At 38.6% G+C, this 17,122-nt stretch overlaps 1 protein-coding gene across 1 annotated transcript in view; it reads right to left on the bottom strand.

The window, feature by feature from the left end:
- Window positions 1-2,057: 2,057 nt before the first annotated feature.
- Window positions 2,058-17,122, bottom strand: part of DUSP3 (dual specificity phosphatase 3) — a 21,685-nt gene continuing 6,620 nt past the window's right edge. The window contains exons 2-3 of the mRNA XM_081971787.1: window positions 6,751-6,977; window positions 2,058-2,637 (exon numbers count right to left, since the gene is read on the bottom strand). Coding sequence (XP_081827913.1) covers window positions 2,429-2,637; window positions 6,751-6,977 — 436 coding nt within the window. The 3' untranslated portion in view covers window positions 2,058-2,428. The remainder of the gene's footprint in view (window positions 2,638-6,750; window positions 6,978-17,122) is intronic.

The raw sequence follows: 17,122 nt of genomic DNA, 5'->3' as shown, positions 1-17,122 counted from the left end.
TAAACAAAAAACAAAAAACAAAAAAACAACTTCCCCCGGGGTCTTAATTCCATTTAATGGAATAAAAAAAAATGTGGCACAACCTATTTCAATCCATTGCTGGAATACGACGTCATAATCTCTAGACAATGATATTTTAAGAGTGATTAAAAAAAATAACCATTCTGGAAAGCACAGTTGAAAAAAATTATACTGAAAAATTTCAGGTTAGTTCTATCTTGTAGAACATAAGATTGGGGGGGGGGGGAGGATAGTGAGAGAGATTTCGAATGTAACTATACAGAATTCCATACAACACAGCTCTCACACAAGGCTATGGAGATCTGTGTTGCCAGAATAAATTACTTGATCAGCTTATTTAGGCTAATTTGTTTCACTTACCAAATCCAGCATTTCAAAAACTATCATTATTATTGGCAAAGACCTCTGGCAGTGTTGCTAATATCCCTTCCTAACACTCAGTAGGAAACCAGCCATTTCTATTGTCAATGCAGCCTAGCACAGCCAAAATCATAACGACTGTATTGGAACAGAGGTATGTCTCGGTGACTTTGGAGACAAACAAGAGGGGGAAAGGACAGGACTAACAAAATGGGGGGGGGGGGGAGAGGGGGAGGAATTTGCTTCTAACACAGAAGCTGTAAACCCACCTAGGTCAACAATATATACAAAATATTACTACATTAAATACTTGCTCTTAAGATGGCTTTTTCATTGCTTGTATAGGTGCATATGTATGTGTGCATGTCTCAGTACTATATAATGTGTGTTTTATATCCACATTCATGTCAAGCACAGCTAAACAGAAGGATAATTTGATGACAAGAAATTGTGCTGCTGCTTCTTTTTTTAACTAAATGTTTTACTTTCCTGTCTTGTGAGGACCCAAGGGGCCTTACTTTAACTAGCACAGGGGTGTCCAAACTTGGCAACTTTAAGACTTGTGGACTTCAACTCCCAGAATTCTGGGAGTTGAAGTCCACAAGTCTTAAAGTTGCCAAGTTTGGACACCCCTGAACTAGCATAAGCAAAAGACAAATGTGACAGTGGTACGCATGCGTGTGCATGCACACACTCCCACACATACATTTGACAGCCAGGGTGCCTCTTTGCAGACATTCTTGACATTGATCCTGGCTAGTCAATTTATTGCTTATGACCTATTCTAGATAGCGACCTTGTTCCAGAGAATGGAAATACCCAGCATTAGCATTAAGAAGAAACCATGTAGCTCCCTTCAAATAGCTGAAAGGTCCATGGCGCAGAGAAAGCAGCTCTCGCTCTAGAACAATGTCTCTCAACTTTGGTATGTGTGGACAAATGGGGAATTCTGGGAATTGAAGTCCACACATATTAATATTGACAACGTTGCTCTAAAAGGCGGAAATTAAAGCAAGTGGTATCAAGGCCAAGGAAGAAGATTGCAAAACATTAGGACAAACCTTTCTAGTGGCTAAGAACTGTTGGATGGTGAATTAACTTCTCTCGAAAGAAAGTGGGATTTCCTTTGCTGAAGGTATTAAGTAGCCTGGAAGGCCAGCTATCCAAAAGAGCCGCCACTGCACATTCCTGCCACTGAATCTGCACATATGCATGTGCACCCGCATGTTTATGCGCAGACTAGGTAACCTAAATCATTTGTCTCATTTTTAAATTTTACCATTCTTAAAATTGTGAAATAGATCGGAACTGAATGGCAAAATCTAGCTCAGCAAAATAGAGGTACTTGCTCTAAGACTCTCCGGGATTCAGTGGTGGGGAAATTAACCTAGCACTGCCCTGGTACCTGAGGTCTATAGTTTTAGAATGTGGGTTATCTATATAAACTTTCTGGGGAAATCAAAAGAACCCTGATGCTCCCTGAAAATAAATCATGTGGATTTATTTCTAGAACCTAATCCTACACCTTTGACCCGGGCTGCCATCCATGTAAACGACAGCCCTTACTTCTAAACACGTGAAGAAGAAGAAAAAAACCCCCTCCATTAAATCTACAAGGGGGGAGGGGGGGGTGAAGGAAAGAATGGCTGGCTAAGCAAATGAGGACAATAGCAAAATCATATCCTGTGAAATTTAAGACAAGTTATAGTCATGATACAAAATGTTTTGAAACCAAGCCCTTCACAACTTTCTTCCTCTCTTTCTTACACACACACACACACACACACATATAAACTATACTTAACGAATTCCAAAATAAAGATATGTGAGCTGGTGCCTGGCTGGACAAGGTGGGGGTCCACACCAAGGGTGCCACAATCCTGCAGTAGTTTTCTGGTGCTACTCGAAACCACCCCGCCCAGTCCTTGTGAAAGCAACTTGAGCTGTCTCCTGCCTCGCTTGTGCAGCCTGGCAGCCAGTGCCCTCAACCCAAAGCAATTAACAGTGTTTGGCAAGAAGTGCAGAGAGGCCACAGGCTAAGCAGTGGCTATGGTTTCTTCAGTTTGCCCTCCACCACCAGCTTCTCATTCAGCTGGCACAGCTGCTTCAAGAAGCCATCATTGGGACCAATCTCCCGTTTCTGCCGGACGGCACTGACGGCACTTTTGACATCCATGTTCTGCCGAAGCATGAGATAAGCGATGACGAGGGTGGGTGAGCGGCTGTAGCCTTCGCGGCAGTGGACAAACACTCTACCTAGTTGGGAGAAAAAAGAACAGACAGCTAAGTGGGAGCACAATGTTATGCCAAAGATAACTGGGCTTCGTAATAGGGATATGCATACAATAGAAACTTTAGGGTAAATGTGTGTGGATGTAGGTATCAGGCCTGCAGTCATATTCTTTTTAAGATCTTGGCCTGCCACAATCTCTCTCTTTCTTTACTATGCTGTTTCATTAGTAGGGAATTGGGAGGGGGAATAGTAAGGAGTAGAATATGTTTGTTTTCAAAATAAAAAAATCCTTTCTATAAATCAAGGTCATCCTTTGTCTCTGCACCTGACCGGAAGTGGATGGGTGGAAATGCCAGCGTGGCAGGGGAAGATTGGACCATGTGATGGGCTTGTGGGTGTGGAGGCAGGATCATGAACTTTCAACTGGGTGGGAACCCCGGGAAGCTTTCAGATTCGGGTTTCCACAGATTGTACCAACATGTCTCTCCTATTAAATTGGAACTTTGAGGAAAGCTATGCTTGGACTCTGATTTAATTCTGGATGATATTTGGAACGCTGACAGTGGGTGTTAGTGGAAAGGCTGGGGCGGGGGGGGGGGGCAAAATGCTTTTAGGGATTTTAAGAGGAGAAGCAGTATCAGAGAATGTACCTTTCTATCTTGACTGCTATCACTCCACTTTAAAGTGGTATTTCTACAGGAAAACAAATAGACTTTCCCATGTTTTCAACGACTTCAATTTCCAGAATTCTCCAGGCAGTATGAACATGGTTGAGAATTTGGTGCATTTAAAGTCACATATTTATAGAATAGTCAAATTGAAGAAACTGATATATGAAAGTCCATATATAGGTTGTGTTTGCACTGATAAATAAATAAAGGGAGACTAGTATAGATCTATTTCAAGCTATTTAGCTCTCATCAGCTAGTCATACCCTTACTGGGATTTGAAAACCCCTTGGAGTCTGTTTTGAACACATCGCTATTTCATTTGTCTTTCCAGATTACTGGACATTATTTTACCACCCAACATCTCAGAAATCCCATTTAGTTGCCATCTCTTGTTTTAGCTTTAATTCTCAGATTAAAGCACTACAAATTCCCAAAGGAGCATAGAAAGGACTTCCATTTCATGCAAGGATGCATTTCTAGATACCAAATTCCCCTCTTTCTATCTAAACCGATCAGGGAGAGGCCCTCGCAATTTTCTGAGTCAGTTCCCTTTGGTACTTTTGCTTCTTGTAAAAAACTCTGTTCCCTTCCAACTCTGCCAAAATACAAATTAGAAAAATGCCTTTTTGCTCCTTTCGGCTACCCCACAGCAAATATTAGAGACATAAACCTGGCACAGTCAGCGGATCCCTTTCATTTCTGTAAGCCTTCTCTTTTTGTCTCTCCTGGCTCTAAGGTTCAAAACAAAAGCCCAAAACAAAAAACCTTTCACGTTTAATGTTTGGGGATTGTCATGTGTGATGTGCCTGGTGTCTGGGTGTTATGTGAATTTTGTTATATGGGTATACCTTGTATATATGTACAATGACAATAAAGTAAAATCAAATCAAATTAATAGCCAAGTAGAGATTTAACAGTGTTTGTGTGTGTGTGAGAGAGAGAGAGAGAGAAAGCATATATGCCATGCACTGATAGTGGTAAACAGATTGTGTGTATGTGTATATGTACATAGTCACACATGCGTTGGTCCTATACACCATCACCATACAGGCAAGTAGATTTATTAAAAGAAAATCATCCCAATGTAGGCCTAATAACTGCCTCAGGGAGCTGGATCTTATTCATTCACCGAACAGCAGATTCAATTCCTTGGCTAATAATAAAAGTCCAAGTGGCCCCAGGTGAGATGGCCTATTTATCCAAATGTTATCTGTGTGATGCAATGTTCAGAAATGCCCACATAACTACAACATCCACCAATAGCTTTTTCAGGACCACCAGTATTTTTTAGATTTAAATAAATGGCAAAAAATATTATTTAATATTGCCAGTCTTGTGGGTTTTTGAAATCTTCAAGCAAGAGTTTAGGAGTGAAATTAGTAAAATTTGGACCACTTACAAAATACACATTTTTTACATGCCCAGGCTTTCATGAGCCATCTAATGATGGAGAATGGAAATGTTTTCCGCCATGGGATCCCACCAATCTCAGTGCAACTTTGACTCAATTCTACAAATAAGAATACATCCAGCTCAAGCCCAATAGGTGCAAACCACACCCAAGGCTACCATTCATCTTTCTCATCCCTGTTTTCCAGGTCCAAAATTCTACTATGGAATAATCCACAGCAATTACTTCAGATGGAGAAAAAGACATCAGAAGCTAAGGAGAAGTGCAAAGCCTGACATTTACAGCATTTTCTTTCCTTTTGTCGTCCCTATATAACAGCACAAACCCGCAGTCAACTACAAGTTATCAGCAAGTAAACAAATGATTCTTCTTCTTCTGCAACAACAACTGGACATAATTTACACATTTCTCATTTACATATCCCACACTTCTCGTCTCTTAAACTCTTAACATTTCAACAGCTTCTCCTACCCTCTTCCGTAGCTCCCAAAAGATTGCAAAAGGTCAGTCGATCCAGGACAAGAAAATGTTAAGCGGTGGTTGGCAATGTTGTGCCCACAGGGGCCATTATACCCCAAACATTTTTTTAGTGCACCCCCGGGCCTTACTCTGACTTTGGGCAATGGCTGTTATATTGCTGCCCATTCCACTTGGGGTGGCCATTTAATGAGCAGTCATGCCTCCATTTTGTTCTTCAATGTTGCTAAAATTCCAAATGTGTCCCTGAATCAAAAAGATTGACTTCTACATTAAGAGATCTGTCTATCTTCCATATTTCCATCCCTCCAGGCCATCTATTGCAAACATTTACAATTTTAAAAATGCCTTTGTAATGGATAGTGAGAGAACAAAGTAAGGAATCTGGGGTCAAACTGAAAAATATAGGATAGTTCTAAGAATTATATAGTATAGGAAGGAGATGATACTGATAGTATACTGATAGTCCTTGACTTATAACCATTTGCTTAATGACTGTTCAAAGTTATGGCACTGAAAAAAGTGACACGTGACCATTTTTCAATTTACAACCATTGCAGCATTTCCTTGGTCACATGATCAAAATTCAGATGCCTGGCAACTGGCTTATATTTATAATGGTTCCAGTATCTCAGATTTATGTAAAGCAAACCCCTTAGAGAAGCAAATTCAATGGGAAGCCAGTTCTACTTAACAGTTGTGGCCAAAATGTTTGCAAAATGGGGCAAAACTCACTCAACAATTCCTTAGTAATGGAAAGTTTGGGCTCAATTGTGATCATAAGTTGAGGACTATTTGTATATAAACACATACATAAAGGCAATTATTAAGTGATAGTTGCTGAAGTAAAGGTGACTTTTCCAGCCAGTTGAGAAGCAGAGCAAGGGCAGGAAACATTTAATTATTATCAATGCAGCCATTTTCTTCTCTTCCTATCCCCTACTTCCCATCTTGCTACCATGCAGTCTCTGAATGAGTTGGAGAGATTAATTCTGGCAATACTCTAAATCAGGGGAGTCAAACTCAATTTCTTTGAGGGCCGCATCAGGGTTGTGTTTGACTTCAGAGGGCTTATGGCGAGGCCAGGGAGCATGGCCAACATGACATCACTTGTGTCAAGGGGGAGCCTGTAGTGGCCGAGTGGTCTCCCAGCCAAAACAAACTCTCAAGCTCCGTTTTCAGTTGGGATGGCCCCCTGCAACCCTCTGCCAGTGAAAATAGAGCTTGAAAGGCCCACGCGTGGTCCTCGTGACCTCCGTTTTCGCTGGCAGAGTCATGCGGGCGGGTTCTTCGCTATTTCCAGAGCAGCCCTGCGGGTCAGATATAAGCACCTCGTGGGCTGAACTGGCCCCTGGGCCTTGAGCTTGACATCCCTGCTCTAAATACTAAGAAACAATGAATGGGTACCATGATCATTGATCATGCAACGTCTTGGTTTCTTACAAAATGCTAACTGGATAATTCATGCAACAATTTAAACCAAATCTGAACCAGACCAAGACTTAAGAAATTGTATCTAAGCAAGATACCAATTTGGCCATGCAACACAGAAAGCCACTTGGACATAGATGTCTTACCATCTTTCTGTGCTAATGCCTTATCAATGAAATCAGCAGCTTCTTCAAAGTAATGGCTGAGGTTGAACTCCTGGGTGTCATTGGCCTTGATGCCATGGTAGATGATACCAGTTCCTTCATAGAAGTCAGCATTTGTATTCACATGCATGAAAGACTTGCCTTCCGCAGCATTGAGAATATGGGTGATGCCCAGGCGTTGTAAACGCATGACATTTTTGGCTATGAACCTGTAAGAAAGTTATAAAGAGGAACATTCAGAGAGAAGAAATGATCCTGGATCGTCAGGGAAATGCAAGAGAAACTCCATTAACTCATTGCATTAATGGCTCTGAAATCTAGAAAACAACAGATGGAATTGTTAACAAAATATTACTGTCTAGAATAGTCCTGTTCAGGATGTTCCATTCTATTCCTGCTGCATCCCAATTTTCTTACCAAGAGCCAATATTTCTTAGCTACAAATCACTTACATATGACAAGGATATTGTTTTAAGAAAAATGAGTTCTTCTCTTTTATGGCTCTTAGCAAAGGATTTTTAAAATATTTTTACAAATATCATGGTTAGTTCAATATTCTTTAACAAATATCTGCTTCCATTTATTTCATGTGTGGCAGAAAAAAATAGCAACACTTTTTGATTCAGAAAAACACGACTGTAATCTTGTCCAAGTGAGGTTTTGCAAGAGACCAAGAGCAAAATTAAACATTCACTCAAATATATCATTAAATATTCTACTGCCTGAGTTTGCCCCTTGAATTTGTTTTTAAGGAGAAGGATCCAAATCCTTAAAAGTTTTTAGATACCTGGTGTAGGCTTTAAAAACAAAAAGTAAAAGCAAAAATGAAGTTGCCTACTTGAACAATCCCCAAAATCCATTCTACTAAGACTACCAGTAATTTTAAGTGCAGCTATATGTGGGGATGGGGTTGTCAGCCATTCTTGCTACTAGAAGAAATCTACAGCGATGGGCAAGGAGTGTCAGGAAGAGAAGATTGCACTGTTAACAAGGGCAACTCTAGACTTCCCATGATCCTGCTGTCTTAATTTCAGTTCAAACCACCTCCCTGGCTATTAATTTGTTTTGATTTTTAATTATGTATTATCACTTAGATGTATATACTGTTTCACAGTGCTTTACAGCTCTTTCTAAGCTGTTTTACAGAGTCAGCATATTGTCCCCAACAATCTGGGTCCTGATTTTACCCACCTTGGAAAGATGGAAGGCTGAGTCAACCTTGAGCCTGGTGAGATTCTAACTGCTAAATTGCACGCAGCCCTGCAATCAGCAGTAGTAGTCTGCAATACTGAATTCTAAACACTGCGCCACTGTGACAGCACAGCTATACTGTACTTTTAGCTTCTCTTTAGTGTAAGTGTGTTTAAAAAGCAATTTATACTGGCATTTTGTACCACCACAAAGCCTTAACATTTTTTTAAAAAATGAGCTGAAATGATGTATTTTTGACAGCCAAGGTCCCCAATATTGTATGAAAAATATATTGCCTCCCATGCAGGAAAGCTATTTAACACCTGATAAATGGCTGAATTAAGGAAAAGAAAGTATTTTCCTCCTGTGAACAATTATTTCTTTTGTGTTATTTAAACCCTTACAAAGTATTTATGCTTTTTTATTTATTCTGTTTCTAAACACTACTTTACTGAATTACAATAGCATCCTTTACATTGGTTCATTATTTAGCAGACCTGACATAAAAGCAGAGGAAAATGTAGAAGAGCTGTATTAGTCTACAGTAGCCAAAAAAACAAACAAACCCGTGAGTCTGGTAGCATCTTTTCTGATTTACAAATTTTATTAAAAGACATAACATTTTGTCCAGCTATATTTTACTTTGTCTGAAGTATCTGATGAAGTGAGCTGTAGCTCGAAAACGTTTACACCTTTTAATAAAATGTGTTAGTTAGAAAAGGTACTGCCACAATCTTCCTGATTAAAAGAAAGAAGCATGGATCTGAAAGAAACATTCAAGGAAAAAACTCAGTGTAGGTCAGAAATGGCAAACCAAATTCTCACACAGCCAGCAGTAGCTTCCAGAAGAGCTTTGCATTTGGCCTTCAAAATGTGTCACTAATTATAATTTTAAACATACAGAGAAAATAATTAAATACAAGGTGACAGTCGTTTAATGTTATTTCAATTAAAAAGTACATTTAAAATAATCTATTTATCTTGACCACAATTCCATTCACACTGTGAAGCATGGCCCTGATTTTTATAATTCATGTATAAATTCAATATTAATAGTTGTCCATTCATATGTGACTCTAGGATCATATACAGAAGGTCATACACAGAAGGACATTGGATAACTGCTGTACAGTTTAAAAAGGCAGAAAATCCTCTCTACCATTGCCATATGCAATATTAAGTGCAGCTCCTATCCATGAAAAAGTTGCTCACTCCTGCTACTGTATGAAATCTATAGTGATACAAAAGAGAAGACTGCAATCTTGACCTGAAGAACTGCCATCAATCTACTAAACTATTCCTTCTCTAGTTGGATCTGTAAGGTTAGACTGTTCTCCCTTGCTCACTTATTATTTACTTCACAGGTGGCCCTCAATTCACAACACTTCAGTTAGTGATGGTTTGAATTACAATGGCATTGAAAAAATGACTTATGGTCATTTTTCTCACGACTGTTGCAGCATCCCATGGTCACACGCCATCAAAATTCAGAAACTTAGGAACTGACTCATATTTTTGATCGTTGCACTGTCCTGGGGTCATGTGATTTCCTTTTGTGACCTTCTGACAAGCAAAGTCAATAGGGAAGGTAGATTCACTTAATAATCAGATTACTAACCACTGCAGTGATTCACTTAACAACTTTGGCAAACTAGGACAAAACTCATTTAACAACTGTGTCGTTTAGCAACAAATTTAGGATTCAGTTCTGGTTGTATGTCAAGGACTAGCTGTACACGGAAGACCGGGGTTACAACCTTTGACTGGTATGTTGACATTTGGTTCTTAAGTTCCAGGAGGAAATTATTTGCACAGTTTCCTCTCCCTTGCTTTTCAGAGACAACTTTTGACCAACTTTAATAGAAGTGAGGAGAGATTCCACTTATATCCTAGAAATAGAAGATGATTCCAGGTACTGTTTAAAAGTAAGAGTGGGAGGCAACAAACAAAGTTGTAACAATGGCACAACTCTATTGACAAGAACCACTTGCTCTCAAAGTAATGAAGTGGCTTTTTGGCCAAGAATAGCCTGGATGTTTGGGAGAAGTGAGGAAAAAATAGAACAAGCTGACAATTTATCCTTTCTCATGGCACATGCTACTCAAAATTTATTTTTATTTATTTATTGGGTCTTTATTAGCACCCTCTGATCAGTTTTCTCAAAGGCACATCAAAATTGTTACAAAATAAGGGAAAAAAACCATAGTGGTACTTCAATATATACATTACTATGGCAAAGATAAAAGCAATAATCTATAATAAAGGTCCAGCAGCATAGACTGGCTTAAAAATTAAAAACCTCTTAGCATTCTTAGCAAAGATTGTGTAACTCTGAAAAAAATATCCCACAGGGCAATAATGTAAGATTTTTTTCTTAGTGCCAAAAATGATAAATATGCCAGTTAAGCCTTTTCAGAGAAAGCATCCAACCATTGTGTGAGCAAGCGCTCCATTTAGTAGGCATCTAGGGGATGTCATTGGACAAAATACTCAAAAACAGATAACCAAGCTCTAGTTTATTTGTTACTTGCAAGTGGAGAAATCTTTCAAATAGCATTTGACGTGGCACTCTTACTGAAAGAAATATCTTATGTAATGGAACAAAAATTAGTGAGATAAAAGTATGGGCCTTTCATGCCTGAAGCAGTTCGGGGCATGTCAGAGAGGACGACTTTATCTGATTGTGACCACTACCCCAACTCCTTCATTGCTTATAATCTATACCTATGAAATTAATCCTAAAGACTATGAAAGCATGGAGAATATCTATCTATGTGGTTGCTAAGAGTAGACAGCAACTTGATGGCATGTAATTAATCGATCAATGCAAACAAACAAACAAAATTATAATACACCTCCCAAATGGGCATGTTCCAATTACAATTAAAACAAACAAAAATCAAATAATTAAATTTGCACAAAAACAATACAAGGTACACATCATAATATATACTTCATTAAAAATTATAATCCTGGAAAAACACACTATGAAATCCTGAATCTGTATGCTTGAAATACCTGCTAATTGTTAACTTTGCTAATAAGATTGATAACAAAACAGCACTGCTGTCTAACTTCATGCCATTATCTAACCACTATCTTTAACAAGCACACATTTTGGATAGCTATATGAATAAATAGCATACATTTTCATCACCTCTGCTTTCATTTTTTGTTTATGCTGCTTTTAAACATTACGCAACACAATCATGGGTAAAATAAGTTTCTTCTCCTTCAACTGTATTTTGCATAAACACGTTCTTTTGTTATTGGTAGGTCTATATCTTACATAATATAATATAAAGCACTGGATTGGTTTTTTTGTTCCAGACAGTACTGGCCCAAGTTAACGTTTTTCCAATTCACAGTTTACAACTCAAACTATAACTTATGCCTTTAATTTCCAGCTGTATAGACAAACCATAATCTACAACTCAATGAATTCTATGAGGCATTTCCAAGAGGACTAATTCTCTGGGTTTAGGATTACAATGTTATCTACTTGTTTAAAATAATATTATTTTAAACATCATATTATTCAATATGAAAACTTCCAGGGACTCATAATTTTATGACAAAAATAAACACAGTAAAATATTTTACTAGTATTTAAGAAACAATAATAACCTACCTGTATTATTACCTGTCTTATCAAACTACTCTATAACTACTCAGAAGTCCCACTGAATTCACTGAGATTTGCCTGAGGATCACAGCTTAACAAAGCAGTTTACAGATAAATTTAGTCATACGTCCCCGAAAGGAAATCTCATTTAAAAGAATGAGTGAAACTTCAAAATAAACATGCCCAAGATTGCACTGTATCAATCTAGACATCAAGCTTTTCATTGGCCTCAGCAGTAAATCAAGATATCCACACAGCACCTTTGGCAAAATTTGGTAATAGACTTCTTTCTACTGCTCTTCTGAATTAACCAAATTCCTGACTTTTGTAGATAGCTGAAATGCACTGTTTACAGAACGACTTCTCTCCAGCATTACCACTGATTTTCCATGTGACCGTCTTTACATCTATGGACACAGCCCTTATTCTAGGGGTAAATAAGCTTTCACCTGGGCGGAGGTGAGGGATGCGGTGGCTCAATAGCTAAGATGCTGAGCTTGTTGATCAGAAACTTCAGCAGTTTGGCGGTTCAAATCCCTAGCATCGCGTAACAGAGTGAGCTCCTGTTACTTGTCCCAGCTTCTGCCAACCTAGCAGTTCGAAAGCATGTAAAAATGCAAGTAGAAAAATAGGGACCACCTTTGGTGGGAAGGTAACAGCGTTCCGTGCGCCTTTGGCATTTAGTCATTTAGCCACATGACCACGGAGATGTTTTCAGACAGTGCTGGCTCTTCGGCTTTGAAAGAGAGATGAGAACCGCCCCCTTGAGTCGGGAACAACTAGCATATAGGTGCAAGAGCAACCTTTACCTTTACTTTTACCTGATGCTGAAAAAAAATAGAAATCCCAGGTCTGGTGACTAGGGCAGGGAGCCTAGTGAATACCAAAGGAAGGTTTTTCACAAATATCCTCAAGCAGCAAGGAACCAACTCCTGCTTACAACCATTGTATTTGTGGCTCAGCATATTAATGTGGGATTGGACATTCCTTTAAATACTCAAGTTCCAGCTGTAGAGGGCTTTAGTGGCAAATACAACATGGTGGTGGAACTGAACTGGCTTATACCTCCTCATCCCATAGGCCCATTCAACATCCACCCAAAGCAATGACTGGGACGGAGATTTAATAATTCCATAATCATACCAAGTCACAATTTACTTTCCATTAACTACTGTATTTAAGAGACCAAGCAGCCTACCTACGACTGCTAAAACGTAGAATGGTCAGGAACACACGAGAAGGAGAATATGACAGATTCCTGTGCCTGCTGCCTTTCCTCAAGGGAAGATGTAGATTCTTGCCTGCTCTAAATATGGAGTTTTGCTTAGCAAGACTTGTCAACAGCAGGTGTTGTTGTGATGTGATTTCTGCCCAGTGCAGTGAGCGGTGTCAGTGTGTTTAGATCATGCTTTTTGTGCTTTTAATCTTTGTACACTACCCAGAGTTCTCTCTGTGAGATGGGTGGCCATATAAATCATATAAATTATGTGGATTATTTACTGTGCTCCTCAAATCAATGCTATTCTCTGCAGAAGACTACAGCAAAAATAAGATTGACTCCCACAAATTAAAATAAAAAATATTTTGATTTGACTGGTTAGAAAATGACCATTTTGTAGGGAACAAGAAATTAGCAAGATTATTGAAATGACCAGAACTGAATGTTTAGTTCGTGTTTCCCCGAAAATAACACCCCGTTTTTGACCCCCAAAATAAGCGCTTGGCCTTATTTTCAGGGAGCTCTTATTATTTTTGAGGTGCAGCAGGTGGTGAGCGTGGTCACCTCATAGCTGCTGCTGCTATATTACAATATTTTTGGGGAGGGTTTATTTTCAGGGGAGGGCTTATTTTAGCGCATGTGCTTAAAAGCCCGATTTGGCTTATTATCTGGGGAGGTCTTATTTTCAGGGAAACAGGGTAAATATACTTGTAACAATATATACCAGTTAACAAGACTGAAGCAAAGCATTCTAAAACAGATTGGATAACAAGTATAGTTAACTATACATGTGATAATGGCCGGCTGAGGCTGATGGACAGTACATTGCAACACAATCTGGACAGCTACTTCTACACTGAAAATAACTCCATAAAGATAACTCATATCCTTCCCTATATCTGTTCTCTGTCCCAAGCACACCAGCTAAATGTTGGTGCCAAACCCTAGCCATTATATATAATGTTTTTACTTTGCTTTTCTTTTAAAAAAAACTCTCTGGGAAGCAGACATGATTATTCTCCCTTTTTTCACCACTGAATTTATTTTCAGATAATAAATAAAACCATTTGAGGCCACCATCATGAAGGAGCAGGATGCAGCAATCAAGTAAGCCTAACAATAATTATATGAAAACTATTTAGGATCCTTTATTTAAGCTACCTTTGAATCCTTGTGCAGCTGTAAATGTAATAAAAAAAATATCCACAGTCATAATTGCTGACGACATTCTCAGTCTTGCTTATAACTCCACCCTTGTTGAAGTTAATTATTATCTGCATTACTGAAAACCTACAGGTTTAAATTCAAAGTTCCATTTAAACTATACAGCCATGTAGCTCTCAGAAATCACAAGAGACTAGAGAATCCTGAAGCCCTTTAAATGTTGCTGACCCCACAATATCCCGGCAAACCTCTCCCCACCCCTCTCCCCGGCACTGTTGGCCAAGCAGCAGGGAGCTGAAGTTCAGAAATACAGTATATAGTTTCTATGTAATGTCTGTAAGAAATTGAAGATCAAGTACATTTTGCTTTGGCCATTTCTCTTTATAGAAGGCTCCCCTACTATCTGGATTCAACTAAACACTTCCCACAGCCTACAGCCCTTGTGAGCCTAGCACTTCAACCTGTTGTCATAGCAACAGTTCCCAAGATTTTCTCTTCTCAATCTCAGCATCTGCACTATCTAGCAAGATTCTTTTCCCTAGGTAACAGTAAAAATAACTTGTTTCCTACTTCAGCATGCCACTGATAACATGGGCACTAATCTTCCACATGTTTTTGGGGGGTGTTGTGTTATTTTTATTTACCTAAAAAAAATATTTCCATTTTAAATCACCAAATGGGCAATCGTGTAGATATTCTAGATTTTATTTCTTATAACCCACAGCCAGAATGATAGTTGACCAAATCACCATACTGGTTGGGAATTACAATTTGGAAATTTAGCTTCAACACGTAGAACAAGCCAGGTAAGATAAGGATGAATGATGTACCCATTATACGAGGCAGACATTAAAGGACTTACATTCATGAAGACAAAATTTATTGCAATAGTGGCAAATGTCTATAGCTTGGGTGTAGGAAGAGGGTGAAGGTTCGTTCTCCGAGCTGGTGGGCTGGTTTCCAAATGTTTCGTTACCAGGTTAGGTATCATCTTTAGCTGACAAACTCCACCGAAGATGTTACCTACCTTGGTAACAAAAACATTTGGAAATCAACCCACAAGCTTGGAGAACAAACCTTCACCCTCACAAAAATTATTTTTATTCTATACTCTTACTCCATAACAATGTTCACTGAAATTTACAAATGGAACAGATATGTAACAACAGCTGGTGACTTAAAACAGATAACTAATTTATTCTTTTAACTTACTCTTTCCAGTGTGGGATTCCATTTTTTTTTACTACAGATTCTGTGGGCGTGGCTTGGTGGGCGTGACGTGGCTAGGTGGGTGTGGCAGGGGAAGGATACTGTAAAATATCCATTCCCTTCCCACTCCAGGAGAAGGTTACTGCAAAGTACCCATTTCCTCCGGATCAGCTGGGACTCAGTAAATAGAGAACAGATGGGAGCGGGACCAGTCAGAGGTGGTATTTACCGGTTCTCCGAACTACTCAAAATTTCTGCTACTGGTTCTACACAACTGGTCAGAACCTGTTGAATACCACCTCTGACTCTTTCCCAACCTGCTACCAGATCAGTAGAGCAATCCCTCCTGCAAGTCGTAGCCAACATATGTGGAAAATATCTAGTTGGGAAGGCTGCTACTATATACTATAGACACGGAGTTTCTCCTTGCTAATACTCCTTGCTAAGACAAGTTTAACTGATGTGAATACACATTTACATAGAGATTACTGTATTATATACCCATATGTATAAGCCGTCTAAATGAAACAGTGGTTGGTAGAATATGAGATGTTAGGAGACAGTATATTTGGATTTAGCAACAAATCAGCTTCTGGTTTGTTCTCCTGTGACATTTTGTATTTAGTCTAGGTTTTGCTTTAATACAAGAAAACCTGAAAAAGTAAATAATTATATAAGTTATAAAAGAAGGAAAATAAAACAAAGCAAAAATAAAGAAAATAAAGGAAGATACACAGGGCATACATTAATAGATACACATATACATGTAAAGATTAGTACATGAATATTTCAATAAATGCTAGCCATATTTATACAATAATACAATACAATAGTAGAGTTGGAAGGGACCTTGGAGGTCTTCTAGTCCAACCCTCTGCCTAGGCAGGAAACCCTATACCGTTTCAGACAAATAGCTATCCAACATCTTCTTAAAGACTTCCAGTGTTGGGGCATTCACAACTTCTGGAGGCAAGCTGTTCCACTGATTAATTGTTCTAACTGTCAGGAAATTGCTCCTCAGTTCTAAGTTGCTTCTCTCCTTGATTAGTTTCCACCCATTGCTTCTTGTTCTACCCTCAGGTGCTTTGGAGAATAGTTTGACTCCCTCTTCTTTGTGGCAACCCCTGAGATATTGGAACAATGCTATCATGTCTCCCCTGGTCCTTCTTTCTCTTAAGCTAAACATACCCAGTTCCTGCAACCGTTCTTCCTATGTTTTAGTCTCCAGTCCCCTAATCATCTTTGTTGCTCTTCTCTGCACTCTTTCTAGAGTCTCCATATCTTTTTTACATCGTGGCGACCAGAACTGAATGCAGTATTTCAAGTGTGGCCTTACCAAGGCATTATATAAAGTGGTATTTCATTAATCCCTGTCATATAGAAATTGACATATTTGTAACAAATTGACAAATTGATGTTGTGAGATTTTTTTTATGTTTTTGTGGAATTTGTTCAAGTTTATAAATCTGTAAGATTTATTGACTAATGAAAATACAAATATATATTTTGCAGGTCTCAACTACTCATGGTAACTGATATTATTAGGAACAATAATTATTTGCTGACATAGATATGGGGTTTTTTTAATTGTGAAGGGTAAGCCAGGATTTCTGGCTTGTTTTTTTTTTTTTTGCAGATAAAAATAAACAATAGCTTCTGACTCTGCCTTATTTAAAAAGCAACAAGTTGGACTTCCTGGTTCACATCCTAATAAACTAAGCTGGTCATGCTCCTACCATGGAAAGTCATATAGAAATTTTATATATCTGTAATCAGAACAATTATTTCAGCCATCACAAATTGATCTCATGTTTTCTTTTTTGTACTGATCTTATTCTAAGTGGGCTACAATATATATTGGCTTCTAAAATCCATGTTACTACTAGGTAGCAATAAAGAATTAGCATTTTCAGTGGGACTTTTATTATAAAGCAGCAATAGTTTTA

This window comes from Natrix helvetica (assembly GCF_964273705.1).
Source record: "Natrix helvetica genome assembly, chromosome: Z".
NCBI lineage: Eukaryota > Metazoa > Chordata > Lepidosauria > Squamata > Natricidae > Natrix > Natrix helvetica.
This window is presented reverse-complemented; position numbering and strand designations above follow the sequence as displayed.